The sequence below is a fragment of the Schistocerca cancellata genome, chromosome 1 (genome assembly GCF_023864275.1).
Source record: "Schistocerca cancellata isolate TAMUIC-IGC-003103 chromosome 1, iqSchCanc2.1, whole genome shotgun sequence".
Lineage (NCBI taxonomy): Eukaryota > Metazoa > Arthropoda > Insecta > Orthoptera > Acrididae > Schistocerca > Schistocerca cancellata.
In genome coordinates this window covers 11,586,497-11,603,995 of record NC_064626.1, presented here as the reverse complement: position 1 = coordinate 11,603,995, position 17,499 = coordinate 11,586,497, and the positions used below count along the sequence as shown (strand labels likewise).

General features: G+C 38.8%; 1 protein-coding gene across 2 annotated transcripts in view; it reads right to left on the bottom strand.

The window, feature by feature from the left end:
* The window catches only part of LOC126164076 (serine/threonine-protein phosphatase 2A 56 kDa regulatory subunit gamma isoform), a 382,345-nt gene extending 365,302 nt beyond the window's left edge, over window positions 1–17,043 (bottom strand). The window contains exons 1-2 of one of the 2 annotated variants that reach the window (XM_049920208.1): window positions 16,935–17,043; window positions 16,613–16,672 (exon numbers count right to left, since the gene is read on the bottom strand). In XM_049920208.1, the coding sequence (XP_049776165.1) occupies window positions 16,613–16,672; window positions 16,935–17,009 (135 nt within the window). In that variant the 5' untranslated portion in view covers window positions 17,010–17,043. Of the gene's footprint in view, window positions 1–16,612; window positions 16,673–16,784; window positions 16,812–16,934 lie in introns of those variants that run through there. The other variant, XM_049920210.1, reaches the window with a different exon arrangement.
* Window positions 17,044–17,499: the final 456 nt, after the last annotated feature.

Here is a 17,499-nt window from a genome sequence, read left to right as displayed (position 1 = left end):
TTACATTCATACGCACCAGTTTCTCAAGCATGAGATCGAAAGGTAGTATTACGAAATTTTTACATAAATTTGGAATCATTATAGTCTTCCATAATTTGTGTGACGTCCGATTCTTCTCCTTACTCGTTCTAACATCTTGTTATCATCAATTCTGTAACTATTCCTGCCATTGTCAAAATTTGTTCACCGATTAACTTCACTAACCCTGCCAGAATCACAGGTTTAGTTCTCCCACAATTATTCTCCAGTTAGGCGTTGTTACGTGTTCGTACAACGTGTTTTCTGCGTTACTTTCAGAATAGAACTTAAGTGGCTGGTAGCCGGGGACTGTACTACTGGTCCTTACTAGTGTAAAGATCTGGCCAAACATTTTCTGTCAAAACTTCATTTTCTTGGACACACCGAGAAGATAATACATAATCTTTCTCACCTGTTATTCCTGTCAGTCGTTTATTTCCATTCTGGTAGTAAGGATCTATGGATTTCGCTAGTAATCATAACAACACTGATCATTCGCACACCCAATCAACCCCATAATCAGACAGCGATTGCCATTCATGCGTTCGGCTTTACTCCACTCAGCTCGCATAGCCCCGTCCCCTTTTGTCTGTGGAAAGTTTATTTCTAGATGCGATGAGGATTCTCCTGACAGACACATCACGTACACTATGCACGGATTCAAAAATCAACTTATGATTCATTCAGAAATCAAAATGTGTTCAAAAATGTTCAAAAACCAACAGGGAAGTATTTCAAAAACATATGAATAATAGATACACAAACGTGTGCTGGGTGCTAGATACTTTGCCTCAAGAATATGAATTTGGCACCCCCTTTTCCCGGTAGCATCTAGCTGCTTGCTGCGAGTGCTTGCACAGCCAACAGCCACATTCCTGTAACCAGAAGCGGGAGAATCTACTACTCAAATGCGACTCTACTGCCCATGCGCATGAGACCGCTCGTAACTGCTAAAACAAATCTAATTTAAACAGTTGTGACTTCACGATCATTGGAGGCAATTTGTTATGAAGCATTACATAGTCTTCCTAAAGCCTTTGACACAGTTTGATGTTGGCAGACGCTTTCATGAGCACTGTGTGTCGTCGTTGCACATGCTGCATTTCCTTTGCAATTGATTTTTGTTTTTTTCTCTCGTTTATGTCTTATAGTTGAAGTATTATTCTGCAGTAGTGGGACACAGTAATATCCTTTGTTAGAGTGTTGGTTCTTACCAGTCAAAATTAAGAAAATTTAACTGAAAACTAAAACCAATGAAAAATTCCCGGGTTTTTCCCAGTTTTCTCCCGGATGAAAAAATTCCATTTTCCCCGGATCTCCCAGATCGTATACACCCTGGCCGGAGAGATACTTGGTAAATACCTCCAGAGATTGGAAGACATCAATGGGTTGCATCTGGTGAGGCAGAGATTCCAATAACAGGTATTTAATTAATGTAGGTGTACTCAGGAGCACGTAAGGATTCAGGACACAATTTAGTTATGATGAAGAGTGGGCTGAAGTTCAAAAGAACTATCAGGAGGAATCAATGAGTAAGAAGTGAGTGAGATGCAGCTGTACTGAGAAAAGTTATGAAGTTATGTGGGGTGGGGAAGGGGGGGGGAGAGAGAGAGAGAGAGAGAGAGAGAGAGAGAGAGAGAGAGAGAGAGAGAGAGAGAGATAACATGATACTGAATAACAGAAAGCAATTCAATTATAAAGCAGTGTGTTCCCCAAAAGGGCAACCACAGATACTGGACAGAAACAAAGGTAAAAGGAAGACAATTGCAAAGAAATTCTTTAAATAACTGACAAAAGAAAGAAATACAGAAATATTCAGAAAAATATTTAAGTCCCTTTAGAATGAAGTTGATAGGAAGTGTAGGGAAGCTACACCACAATGGCTGCATGAAAAATGTGAAGAAATCAAAAAGGTAAAAATGAAAGTAACTTTCAGAGAAACTGGCAGCAAATGTGTCGCCATTAAGAGTGCAAAAGGGATTCCACTGTAAAATAAAGATGACAATGGATATAAAAGAAGAAATGAGTATTTGTAAGAGAGAGGTGAACAGGTATTAGAATCAAGAGTCTACCAGAGCACTGGCAGACATGTGATTAACCAGAAAAAAGGAACAGATAATAATACTTTGAAATTTCTGATGTGATTTGGGAAAGTGGCAGCCAAACATGTATTCAAGTAGCACGTAAAAAAGAGAGAGAGAGAGAGAGAGAGAGAGAGAGAGAGAGAGATACAGAGATAGAATGGAAAATTGGTGCTTAACATCCTGTCAACAACAATGTCATTAGGGACAGAGCACAAGTTTGGATTAAAGAAGGATGGGGAAGGAAATCCACCTTTGAAAGGGCCCAACCAGACATTTTCCTGGAGCAATTAGGGAAATAATGAAAAACTTAAACCTAGATGGACAGATAGGAATCTGAACGACCATCTCCCCAAATATGAGTCCAGAGTGCTAACCACTGTGTCACCCGTCTCAGTATGAAATTGGAGATGTACTATTAGACATTATGCAGATCATTGTCATCTATACAATCAAAAATGTAGAGAAGAAAAATAAATGCACGAACTACTGGACAATCAGCATAACAGTTAACACATCCAAGTACCTTACAAAAACAATGTACAGTAGAAATGAAAGGAAATTGAAGATCTGGGCAAAGGCCATTGGATTTGAAAAAGATAAAAGCATCAGAGGCAAGTCTGATATTCTGCTTTATAATGAAAGCAAGACTTCAGAAAATTCAAGGCACTCATAAATAGCATTTCTTGACTCATAAATAGACTTCTACAATGACACGCACTGCAAGCCACCAAAAGATGCACGGCACAGGGTATCGTGCACCACTGCTAGTCATACTGTCTGTATGAATAGTTCTCCAGGCAGTTGCAAATGCCGCTACTCTACAGTTTTCTCAATAGTCTTCCTCAAACAGAATGTTGCCTTCCCTCCATGGATACCCATTTGAGTTCCTAGAGCACAGTAATATAGTGTAGGTCCAAGGCAGGGATGCAGTCTTTTTTCCACCACATTTCAACCTGTACGTTGAATAAGTAACAACAGAAATAAAAGAAAAGTTCAAGAGTGGAATTTAACTTTAGGGTGAAAGGATGAAAATAAGATTTTCTGATGATAATGTTATCCTCAATTAAACAAAAGGAGAATTAAAGGACCTGTTGAATAGAATGCAGGATCTATCACAGAATATCCACAGAGTGAATTGAAGAAAGATGGAAGTAATGAGGAGTATCAAAAATGAGATTAGTAAGGAACTTTACGATAAAATTTGAAATCACATAGTCGATGAAGTGAAGGTAAATTCCATGTTTGAAGCAAAATAATGGGACTGACAAAGCAGGGAGGAGATAAGGAGACTAGCACTGAGAAAGAGCATTCCCTGTCCAAACAATTCTACCAGTAGCAAACAGACATAAATTTGATGATGAAATTTCTGAGAAGGTATGTCAGGGGGTCAACATTTGTGCAGACACGAGTCCCTGACTACAGGAAAAGTGGGAAACGAGAACTTTAAGTGTGAAATGTGATTTTACAGATGGATGCTGAAAATTACATAGTCTGACAAGATAAAAAAAAACAGGGTGGCCCTATGCAGAATAGATGGAGAAGGGAATGTGTCAACAGCAGAAGACCGTGGTACCACCCGTAAGCTTTGATCCACAACGTCATCGAGATGGCAGACACCTATACTTCAAGCTTATACAATATGGCAACCATGATGCCATTCATTATTCACACAAACACGCAAGCAATATGAGAATGTGAAACCACAAGGACAATCACAGAAATTAGGGTTTTTTTTGTCATGGACAAACTAAGTATACAACAATCATAATAATGACAACATACCACAACAAATACTAAATATGAAGCAAATGGAAAAAAAAAAATTTTGGTCTTGGAAATTTCATTTGACCTATAAAGCTGAAACAAAATCCATGGTACTATAAAACCAGATGTCGCCCATAAAACTACGTTTGAAAACTTGACCTCGGGAATGTAGATAAACCAAACTCCATGATACCAACCAATCAGAATTCAGTAACATACCCCATTATTTCATAAAAAATGCAATAATGCCTATTTTGATATATACACACTTATGGATGTGAACACACACACCATATATACTGCATAAGAAAACCATAAACTTATCAACTGGAGCCAGACAACACAATCTTGATATAGCTACAATATTATCATGAACACAACCTCTCAAATGGCCACGCGACTTCTCAAACCAGGCATAACACTATATGTTGTCCTGCTGACAACGTCTCATACTAGTCCCTGGTCCAAATGCAACAATTTTGGTCAATCTCATACCTTCTCCCACAAACTCAATGCATCACATACCATACTCAGCAGTTAAACCAAATAGGGCTAATTGAATAGGAATTTTCATCGTGGTCAACATGCCATCCCCTATAGTGGTATGCAGACACCTAAACATTAACTTAGTCATCATAACTAAAAAAAAACTGAACAAAAAATGAAACCTACAACCATAAAGAACACATTGCACTAATAATTTTAAACCCATAAACTACTCTCCCGTACATGTCAACATCAAAATAATTCACTAACTACCACAAGCTCTTACAGTGCTATTCTCACAAATAATTTGGAAACAAACATCCTCCATTGGAAAGCACCACTGCATAATCCAACAAGCCCTCTGCAGACATGTTTCATCTGAAATATGCACCCCACCCATTAAGTTACACGACAAGACACAACACAACACACTTATGTCAATGGTAAAAGCCGGTGGGTGGTGGCACAAACATCGGTTGACCCAAAAAGACTGGACTACATGATCATCTTAAGGCATCACAAAATAAACTGCACAGTTCTAAAGCAGCTGTAGAAAGCAAAAACTGCAGAGGACGACATCAGAATACATCCAACAAATAATCGGGGACATGGGGTGTAAATGCTAAGTGAGATGATGAGATTGAAACAGGATAAGAAGTTGTGGTTGGTCACATCAGACCAGTCTGAAGGCGGTGGCAAAAAAACAAACTGTTATACAATCTACAATATCACGAAAAGGATAGGTTGCTACTCACCATACTAAGGAGTCAAGTCACACACAAGCACAACAAAAAAGAACACTATACATTTAAGCCTTCGGCCAAAACACCTTCTTCCAAAACAGAAAAAAAAACCACACACACACACACACACACACACACACACACACACACACACACACACACACAACTGTGGCTTGTGGCTGCTATGGCAGGGCTATAGACAGTAACTGTTGTATCAGAGCGCGCACACTACAGTGAGCCATTGCAGTAAGAGATTTGGGTGCACATGCCCAAGTGCAATATGGCATTTTAGTACCTTTTTTAAAAAAATTTTGTGTGAGTATCATATGATTCACACATCCCCAGAGTGACTAATAATTTTAGGTTTGTACTCCTGTCAGTTTTTCATTCCACAGCATGATTTGCGTACAGTTCCATTATTGCTTTCCTGCATTGTTGCTACAGTCTTTATTCAGTGTTGTTTGCGTGATGAAGATTCTGCATCTTTATTTTATGATAGCGCAGACAAATTTTTACCAGAGGAGACCAGAAGTGAAACCAGAAGTTCTCATGATGGAATCACATCAGTGAAGGTAGGAAGAAGAGTTTTACGTCCACATTCAGTCAAAGAACCATACTTCACAGCTGTAAAAACCAGACAAATTACCATGTTAGTGCCACAACTACTGCAGTTGATTCAGGTTGTTGGGCCTGAGTCAGTTACCTGCTATGTGGATGATACAAACTTAATCAGCACAGTCTGAGATTTATCAAAGCTACACCAGAAATCACAGGACACTCACCTTAACACTAAACTGGTTCTCAGCTAACAAACTTCTATGTAATCCAGATAAAACCCAGCGTCTGCAGTTGGGACTGGTTAATGAGGTAGAACCAAAACCCGTAAAACTGCTTGGCATACACATTGATTCCAAACTTAACTGGCAACCCCATATCAACCAGGTCTGCAAAAAGTTATCGAGGGTGTCCTACCTCATCTGGAAACTGTCTGATCTAGTGAGTAACAAATATCTCAGAACAGCTTACTTTGGACTTTTCAGTCTCATATCTTATGGGCTGTTACTATGGGGCAACTCATGTCACGTCAGTGATGTACTACTGATGCAGACAAAGGTGCTACGAATAATGTGCAAGGTTGGTCCAAGAGAACATTGCCGTCCGTTATTCATCAAAATGGAAATAATGACAGTGATAAATCTTTGTATTTATGCATCACTGATACATGCTAAGAAGAACAGAACAAAATTTAACACCAGAAAGAACATACACTTACATGACACCTAGACATAGGCTGACAAAAACAGGCAACTCTCACAAAGTGAATTGTTTGAAATTATTTAACAAATTACCACATACTGCACTCAACACACCTTTCAATAATTTTAAAAGTAAACTGCACAAATAGTTAATAGACAATCCACACTACAGTCTCACAGAATTCATAAATACTTTTAACATAGAAATTTAATTTTGAGTCTATGATTCCAATACTGTATACTGATTAATGTAGCATAAATAATTTGTACTTCTAATGTAAACACTCACTAATGCGTAACTCCTTATGTATCTTGACATAATTGTAATGCCTATTTCACTGCATGTGGTCAACGGCAAATAAAGAATTTGAAATCTGAATAAAGGTTCAATTGAAGTAAGTGTAATATCAGAAAGTTCTGAAGATGAAGATGACACACTTAGAACAAATTCCAATGAGATTGTCTGGGGGCCAGTTACAGGTAAAAATATGAAAAACTTTACATTTATTCATTCCAGTTCTGGTGTAAATGCTTCTGTTGCACTAACTCTCAAAGGCAAGACACCATACAATTTCTTCAAATATTTTGTAACTCATGAAATTTTAGAGTATGTGACTCAACAAACTAATTTGTACGCAAAACAAGTCTTAGAAAGTCATTCAATAACTGTTAATTCATGACTGAAAAAGTGGACTAACGTCAGCAAAACTCAAATTGAACAATTTTTAGGATTTCTATTATGGATGTCACTAAATATAAAACCGAGTATTCCAAATTATTGGTCAAGAAATATGCTCTATCACAACAATGTAAAAAATGTTATGTCACACAACTGTTTTGAACTGCTTTTACGTATGTGGCATTTTTCCGATAACAACCAGTGCCCACCAGGAAACCGCTTATTCAAAATTCAACCCTTATTGATAAATTACTGCAGAGATCTCAAAGTGCAGTGGTGCCAGAGAAAGAAGTTTGCATTAACAAAACACTTGTGCCATTTCGAGGAAGTTTAAGTTTCATTCAGTATATAAAGAATAAGCACCATAAATTTGGAATAAAATTGTTCAAACTTTGTCTAAAGGGTGGCTACACCTGTAATATGAAAGTTTACTGTGGGAAGAGTGCGAATCCTGGTGTTCCTCTTGCCACTTCTGTTGTTATGAGCCTTATGAGTGGATTACTAAATGAGGGAAGAATCTTATATACAGACAATTTTTACACAAGTGTTCATCTAGCACACCAGCTTCTTGAACAATCAACACATATAGTTGGTACTCTAAGATCAAATAGAAAACTGAATCCTCAAGATGCTGTACATGTAAAACTGAAGAAGGGGGAACACAAAGCAAAGGAAAGTACCACAGGTATAGTAGTACTGAAATGGAGAGATAAGAGGGATGTTCTGATGCTGAGGACTGTTCATGGTGAAGAAGTAGAAGTTAAAACCAGGAAGGGCACAATGAAAAAAACCAGCAAAGATAATGGACTATAATCAGTCAAAGTCTTTTATAGATCTTTCTGACCAAATGAAGTCATACTCACATTGTCTAAGGCGGGGTGTGAAATGGTACAGGCAGCTTGCAGCTGAATTGTTGACAGGGTCAGCACTGGTAAATGCTCATGTGATTTACCAATACATCAACAACAAGATGATCTCAATCACAGAATTCAAAGAGGAAATGACTTTGAGACTACCCCATACAGAAGTTGCTGATGAGCCTGAGACATCTCTCACCAAAGCCACCGCATTACCTGCAGATTGTGCACTGGGAGCAGCCAAACAGTGTGCTACGAAAAAATGAAAAATGAATTTGGATGAAAACCAGCTGTCAAGAAATGCAAACAAACTGCATGGAAATGTAAGAGTTGCAACTCATATTTTTGCTTAGAGTTTTTTTTTTTTCTTGAAGCACAGTGTATTTGGGTGTTAGAGAAACAAAGTGGAATGACCCAAATTTTCCAGTTTCATTTTTGTTGCAATTAGAGTTGAAGAATGTAAATAGAACTGTATGTGATTTGCAATCTACTGTGTAAGTAATATGTCAAACTAAATAATAAATAAATGATATGGTTATAATAGAAGGAAACATTCCACGAAGGAAAAATATACCTAAAAACAAAGACGATGTGACTTACCAAATGAAAGTGCTGGCAGGTCGACAGACACACAAACGAACACAAACATACACACAAAATTCAAGCTTTCGCAACAAACTGTTGCCTCATCAGGAAAGAGGGAAGGAGAGGGAAAGACGAAAGGATGTGGATTTTAAGGGAGAGGGTAAGGAGTCATTCCAGTCCCGGGAGCGGAAAGACTTACCTTAAGGGGAAAAAAGGACGGGTATACACTCGCGCGCACACACACACATATCCATCCACACATATATAGACACAAGCAGACATATTTAAAGACAAAGATTGTCTTTAAATATGTCTGCTTGTGTCTGTATATGTGTGGATGGATATGTGTGTGTGTGCGCGCGAGTGTATACCCGTCCTTTTTTCCCCCTAAGGTAAGTCTTTCCGCTCCCGGGACTGGAATGACTCCTTACCCTCTCCCTTAAAACCCACATCCTTTCGTCTTTCCCTCTCCTTCCCTCTTTCCTAATGAGGCAACAGTTTGTTGCGAAAGCTTGAATTCTGTGTGTATGTTTGTGTTCGTTTGTGTGTCTGTCGACCTGCCAGCACTTTCATTTGGTAAGTCACATCGTCTTTGTTTTTAGGTATAAATAATAAATAAATAAATAAATAATAAAGAAGAAGGAAAGTCCAATACGACTGAGCCATGAATTTAAATGTCAATAACTGCTCTTCAGCTCTTGAAAACCATAGGCCACGAATATGATTTGTTACTGGGGCTATAACCTACTAACACCGAGTCACAGCACGCTCCTGTGAGTTACGACTGCACCACGGAGGTTTAAATGAAAAAATGTCCGTGAGTAGAATTTACTTCACGTGGCCCCAAGAGAACAATTCTTTTGAGTTATATTTAACTCACGTGGCAGTCAATGTGTTAAAAAGAGCTATGCTGAAATCTCTACGCCACAAGCATTCCACACCAGTAGGGGCCCCCTGCTGGAAACTAAATCCAAGCACCGAGGACAATATTCAGTATGGAAATGTGTGAATAGGACTTCATTCTGTCTTTATAGCTGGTACTAGCTACAACACAACTCGACCTCTTACGGTCTAATTTAAACTAGTTGTCACGTGGCAGGTAGCAGCCTGCTCGGCTCCTGCCACTTATAAACCAATGGGAACCTGGCACTGTCAGCTCCCACTTTGTTGTCACTTGTGCTGCTCTGCCTAAAAGCACTGTCAGCCAGCCCTCAGTGAGCCATTGTTGTGAGAGATTCAAGACACTAAGTTTTGCGTGCCTTAAAATGTGTGATGAAAGTTTTCAAAAAAGGGATAGACCGAGACAGTACAGTACTAGGAAACTTTCAAAAATTGTCAGGGCATGATTATCCACAGACAGTTGTGTGAATTTGTGTGTTCCACGAGAGAGGATGGAGGAGCACCTCTACTTGCCGTGGATAAGGAGGTGAAGTGAACTGCAGCTGCTCTACAAATCAGCAAACAATCAATGACAAGAATCTGCAAGGAGAAATTTGTGAAAACAAGAGTCTCTCACACCAGGGAGAAGAGGCAACCCTGAGAAGAGGGTCACAAATCTCCGAGTCTATTCTATTCAGGAAGATGCAATCTGTCATCAGATATATTCCATCCTCATTCACGGAAGTGTTATGCGACACTCAAAAAGCCTCTACCCTCGTAGCAGCAGACCTATTTCATGACAGCAAACTGTCCTTGTTACAAGTCTTGAAAAAGTTTGGATTCCGCTAATCCATTTCTGGCTGAAAGTTATTAATGGACTGCCAAGATATTCCAGCCTGGTGATGCCACTTTCTTGGTGAAATGACCACGAACAAATTCTGAAATTATCGTTTGACCTGATGAAACATGGGTGAATGGGGGCGGGCAGTTTAAAAAAAGGTCATACAGACAATACAATTAGCAGTAGTATGGCAGCCCTAATAGGCAGAAGAAAAGAATAATTATATCACATGCCGGAAATTCAAAGGTTTTCACTTCTAACTGCCAACTGTTATTCACTTCAAACATGAAAGCCCCCTCTACCATGTGACATGGTTTACGACACTGTGCTTCAAACCTTAAAAAAAAAAAACTAACTCTATAATTATCTTGGATAATGCTCCATATCATTTGGTTGTACAGGACAAGGAACCCACAAAGGCAACAAAGACTAGAGACATGTAAGATACAGTTTGACAGAAACCTGACAAGGGCAGAATTATCACACTTGTGTCTTAACACGAGCCAAAGGACCCAGTTTACTCTCTGGATGACACAGCAAAAAAATATGGACATTAAATGCTCAGTCTGCCTCCCTAACATTGTCACATCAACACAACAGAATTGATTTGAGCTCAAAAGTCATATTGCTGCAGAAAAAAAATTACATCAGCCAAAGTGTGGAGCAGCTTATGAAGGAGGTAGTTCAAAAAGTGACACTAGCAAAATTACTGGATCAAGTGAAAGAAGGTGTGTTCAACAGTGAGTCACAGACTTGATAATATCTGTCACCACAAGCAGGGACACCAAAAGTTCCACAGACAGATTCAGCATCAAACAATGTCTTCTCATTATCTGATTACTACATAGTGTATAGTGTACTTAAATGAATTTCTTATTTCTATTAAATCTTGTATTTGTGTGTATTTCGATCACTATCACTTTTCCTTTCCTGTTGTTAAGAGTAAGGAATACCATTCACCCACATACCAAGATATTTCACATGTGTAACAGTTTACGAGATTTGCATCTACATCTACATCCATACTCCGCAAGCCACCTGACGGTGTGTGGCGGAGGGTACCTTGAGTACCTCTATCGGTTCTCCCTTCTATTCCAGTCTCGTATTGTTCGTGGAAAGAAGGATTGTCGGTATGCCTCTGTGTGGGCTCTAATCTCTCTGATTTTATCCTCATGGTCTCTTCGCGAGATATACGTAGGAGGGAGCAATATACTGCTTGCGTCTTCGGTGAAGGTATGTTCTCAAAACTTTGACAAAAGCCCGTACCGAGCTACTGAGCGTCTCTCCTGCAGAGTCTTCCACTGGAGATTATCTATCATCTCCGCAACGCTTTCGCGATTACTAAGTGATCCTGTAACGAAGCGCGCTGCTCTCCGTTGGATCTTCTCTATATCTTCTATCAACCCTATCTGGTACGGATCCCACACTGCTGAGCAGTATTCAAGCAGTGGGCGAACAAGCGTACTGTAACCTACTTCCTTTGTTTTCGGATTGCATTTCCTTAGGATTCTTCCAATGAATCTCAGTCTGGCATCTGCTTTACCGACAATCAACATTATATGATCATTCCATTTTAAATCACTCCTAATGCGTACTCCCAGATAATTTATGGTACTAACTGCTTCCAGTTGCTGACCTGCTATTTTGTAGCAGCACATTACACTTGTCTACATTGAGATTCAATTGCCATTCCCTGCACCATGCGTCAATTCGCTGCAGATCCTCCTGCATTTCAGTAAAATTTTCCATTGTTACAACCTCTCGATACACCACAGCATCTTCTGCAAAAAGCCTCAGTGAACTTCCAATGTCATCCACCAGGTCATTTATGTATATTGTGAATAGCAACGGTCCTATGACACTCCCCTGCGGCACACCTGAAATCGCTCTTACTTCGGAAGACTTCTCTCCATTGAGAATGACATGCTGCGTCCTGTTATCTAGGAACTCCTCAATCCAATCACACAATTGGTCTGATAAGGAAGAAACTTTTCTGGACACGAAGGTTTCTCCAATTTCAATTAACAATGTAACAGTGGCCATAATTAAAATCAAGAAAAGATTTCAGACTTGCATAGAGATACCACTGAGAGAAACTCTGTATGTAGATTTGAGGATTTTTACATTATTTTTGTACGAGATGCACACTTTAAACTTCAAACTTGTTACAAGTTACAGACAATTGCACAAAAAAGCTGTTTTCAGAAGCATATATACAGGAAACACAATGCAGTACAAAAATATGAAGATTTGTAGCCGAGGAACATACTTTAGTAATCAATGAAAAAAGTATTACTGTGAGAAAAGACTGTAGCTTCTTATTTATCAGTCTTCCAACCACTCTTACTGTGTGTGACATGATCCCCTCCCTCAACCAGCAGTTTGATACATATAGAGGAGTGACGTAGCAGCTTGTGCTCTTAGGCACTGGCCAAACAGACCTCAGATGTTTCATTTCATGGCAACCGCTTACCCAAGTGAAGGAATCAGTCATCTTATGCAGATTTTAGTGCACAAAAGGAGTCTGAGCTGACGCGAAATTCTGTGTGCTTCACCAACATCTCAAAACTGTAGTACAAATACTGAAGGAATATCAGGCAGATTAGAATACTTTCTTTACAACCAAACAAAGACTAATGTTTCAATGTTATGCCAAAAGACATTGCAAAATTATTCAGAAATCTGTAAGGAAGACAATTACACACAACTGGACCAACTTGCTCTACTGCACATTAAGAGACTGATACAACAAAACAGAAAATAGACTGACCATCCAACTGTAATGCTCAAAATGAAAGCTGCCATTAATTTAAAGTATGGTCTGAACACCACTGTGCTTTACTGGGTGGTGTAATAATCTATGTGGTATGTCAGGTCTAACTCTGACCTGAATTGCCTAATAGATTATAAGCATATCTTCTAATGTTTATGAAGGATAGTGTAATTTTGGGGTCAATGGAAGTGTCCAATTCCATCTGTCTGCTTTGACCCATGACATAATGGTCATGTTATGTGCGACATCAATACAGCATGGAGTTTTTGAGCTGGTTGTGTTTGTAGATGCCGTGTTGTTGTATGTGATGTTGCCCTCTGGTGGTGGATGTGGACATGCTGATTTTAACGTGTGGTATTGGGTTGTCACTGTGCTAATGTAGCTTTGAGTTTAGGTAGTTGATGTGGTAAAATGGGTTATGGAAGTGTTTTCAGTGAGTTATTAAGGTTTTCTGTGTTTGGCATTTTTGTTATACCTGATTAGTTCCATGTTTGTTGTGCAGAAAGAAGTCTAATTTTTGTTAACTGCATTTTTGTTACATAGGGATATGAAAGTGAGCTCATGAGGAGGGACGGGGAGGGAGGGAGGGGGAGGGAGAGAGAGAGAGAGAGAGAGAGAGAGAGAGAGAGAGAGAGAGAGAGAGAGAGAGAGAGGGGGGGGGGGGGGGACCTAAGTGGAATTGCTGGAGCCTTTAGTTGGTAACTATTTTTGTTTTGGTATAGTGATTGTGATGTTCTGTGTGTTGTATATTTATGGTAGGTCGGTTGTGTTTTAATTGGTGTAGTGACTGTGGAATTTTTGAGTTTTGGGTTGTTGGGGATATGGTTCCACTTTCTGGAGTTGTGGGTAACAGTTTTTGGTATCGATAGTTGTTGAGCTATAAAGGTCAAGGGAAATTTCCAATTCCACTTTTTGGGGTTGTAGGTGTTGGTTTTCTGGTATCAGTAGCAGCAGTTGAGCTATACAGGTCAAGGGAACTGTCCGATTACTGTGGTTTTGTTGGTGTAGCATAAAGCTATAATTTTTTTAATATTATTTGTTCTGTGATGGTGCAGTGTTCTTTAATTTTTGTAGCTTGTCCCCGCCCTAAACTCCCAATTCTCCACAGCTGTCCCATTAGTTTAATTTTATTTTTGGAGTAAGACATTGTTTCACATCCATTTTTGTTTATGTTTGTTGGCATGTGTATAGAGTGCATCTATTTGGCATCATTCTGTATACTCTGGAATACTTCTGCCATATTGATGACATCATGGGTCACAGCAGACGGATACACATTTCTGTAATGTCTAATTTTGCATATTTCAATTAATAAATCATTGTAAGAAGAGACAACAGTTATACAGACGAAAAATCCTAGAACTGATATGATCAAACTCAAGAGTTTTCTGTTTGTGGCCAGTCATTCAGCTACATCAAATAGTCATTTTTTCAAGCAAAGCAAATTGTGAGTGAAATTACAAATCGAACTATTGTTGTGGACTACAGTCTGAAGACTGGTCTGATGTAGCTCTCAATGTTACTTATCCTATGCACGCTTCTTTATTTTCAATTAACTACTGCAACCTACATCCATTTCAAGGTGTTTACTGCATTAATCCATTGCTCTCCCTCTACAAGTTTTATCCTCCCCCCCCCCCCCCACACACACACACCTAAATTCCGTCTAAGATGAAGCTGGTGATTCCTTGATGTCTCAGAATGTGTCCTATCAACAGATTCCTTCTTTTCATCAAGTTGGGCCACAAATTTCTTTTCTTCCCAATTGTATTCAGTATCTCCTCATTAGTTATGCACTCTATCAATCTAATTTTCAGAATTCTTATGTAGTACCACAGTTCAATAGCTTCTCTCCTGCTCTAGTCTAAACTGTTTTATCATCCATTCTCACTTCCATACACATCTACACTTCAGACAAACACCTACAGAAAATACTTCTTAACACTTAAATACATATTCAATGTTAAGTTAATATGCTTCAGAAAAGTTTTACTTGCCATAGTCAGTCTACATTTTATACCTCTCTACTTCAGACATCAGTTATTTTGCTGCCCAAATAGCAAAACTCACGTACAATCATTAGTCTTGTTTCCTAATCTAATTTCCTCTGCATCGCCCGATTTAATTCAACTAGCTATCACTATAACTACTCATATTCATAGTTTCGGAGAATGCTTTACACATATAGAATTTGGATGGCATGGCATGAACTTAATGCACTTTAGTACAGTGGAGAATAGGCCTGTTTACACACCAATCTTACACTTCCATTAGGCATCAATGTAGCAAGCTACTGACAAGTAGGTCCTATGGAGTAGTACATCATGCTCTACAAGTCATAATGGAAACAAGGAGACTGGATAGCTTTCCCTGATGATGCCCATATAGTCTCTGGCTGCAGTGGCGAGTCTGTTATTCCTCGAAAAGTTAGTTGCTCTCCTGACAACATCAGGTACTGTCAAAAGCTCAGGTTTTCATAGAGAATTAATGTGAGAAATGCACCAAGAATATTTAATACACATGAAACTAAAAAAGAAGTCACACAAGTAGCTGACAAGTATTTGTAGTCATTACTATTGAACAATTACTGGCAGATTTCACCTTGTGACAAGGGCTAATGCGAAATTCAGTGTCCAACAAGTTGCTTGACAATGAAGAGGGAATTGATATGGACGGTAATAGCTGACAACTATAGTGCATAAGCTACTTAAACTGTAATGCATAACAGACCAAAGACGCCCTTTGTCTGGCAGTGGATATGAAATGGCTGATGAATATGAAATTACAAATTATTTTTTAATGGTGCCTCCCACTTCTATTGATGGGACGTTCACTTATTAATAAATCAATTCACGGAATGTTAATCAAACTAAAATTCGCACGGCGCTGAAAGCTGTTACAATTCTCAGAAATAAAATCTGTGCTGAGCATATCATATTTTATTATCCCAAATTTCATTTACAAAAGAGCACGAAAGTGATTATTAATAAATAATACACACTAAAAGATGGCAAGGCCATCACCATAAGAGAAAGCCATAAAAACAGCAAAACATTCGTTGTCATTCAGTGATGTACAAATGCAGCTCGCAATTCAGAGCGAAGGAAGTCTCTAAAAAGTTGGAATATCAAAGCATACTGACGAAATGACATTTTGTTTCGATTGCGTGACCTTTCTGTTATCCACCAATAAACATTTTTCACCATTTGCCATTTATACAGGACTCCGTCTCAACATGCACTTTAACTCTCGTACGATTAACGAACAATGTTGTGGTTCTCTTTTCTGCTACGTCGTGGGTACCGACGGAGCTAATACGAATTTGTTCGCTGTGGAGTGTAGATATGGTACCCGAAATGCTATTACGTGAGGTTTCAAACACCAATTAATTGTCACATTGAAACAATGTTTTGTATAATGCATTCAGAAACAACGACGAGGAAAATAATCATCATAAACTCAGCACCTTCAATAATATGCCAATTATAGATGTCTCACCTACCAACGCATACGGAAACCAGATAGGGTTATGAGACAGTCTGATTTCAACAACTGTCTAAATAACTATATTAGTCACTATACTTTGGTTACATTCACACCGCTAATCTATAGTGTCTACACACTTGTCAAATATTTATTTCACTCACTTCATCATTCTCTGTCGCATCTTTTCCATTTTTCCCATTGCCCGACTTCTTAACTGGTTCCTGAAAACAAGTACACAAATTACTGCAGTTGAGGTTGTAACACGGAGAACAAGTTTTGTATAGTTGTATAGCCTGCTTGCTGTTACAATAATTTGTATGAAACAACTCTTACAACAAAAAACATGACACGGCGTCAATGCTACACCCTCTTTGCTGTCCTTCGACGTATTATTAATCTACAGATTAGTTGTAAGATGTAGTTACGTGTACGCACGCGTCACATATCCCAACGGTCTTTCAGATAATAGAATTTTCTGATTACCTTCTCCTTCTTAGCTTTATTAGGCATTTTACGATATCTTACAACATTTAACGACAACACTAACACTTGCAACATGCATGAGTACTACTATTGGTCAGCCATGATCACGTGGTCAAATCAAAGATCCCATGCAGCACCGCCGCTGATATAAAGCAATGTTGTTTTTCCAATTGCTATTCAATTAATAAACTCTCTCACTCTCTCTTTTCATCTTTGACAAAGTTTTTCCAGCTAATTTGTTTTTCCATCTTCCAAGGAGCAGAGTGCAAATCAACACTCAACACTGCGGAGACCAACCGCGCCGCATATGATTCCAAGTTCTACCTCAGTCACATTCTGCAATCACAGCAGTCTAGTCTCTCACTTTATGTGTTCGTTTGTGAATATGTCTCCATTTTTTAAAAAAATATTCTGTGCCGCGTTTTCTTCATAATTTTACTTTCATTTCCACGTTCTTTTTCTGTCGAGTTACAAACTGAAGCGGTATGCAAGATTGATCAAGACTCAGAATCAAGTGTGGGCATAAACTCGTAACTGAATCTTTCCAACGATCTCCGGACTCATC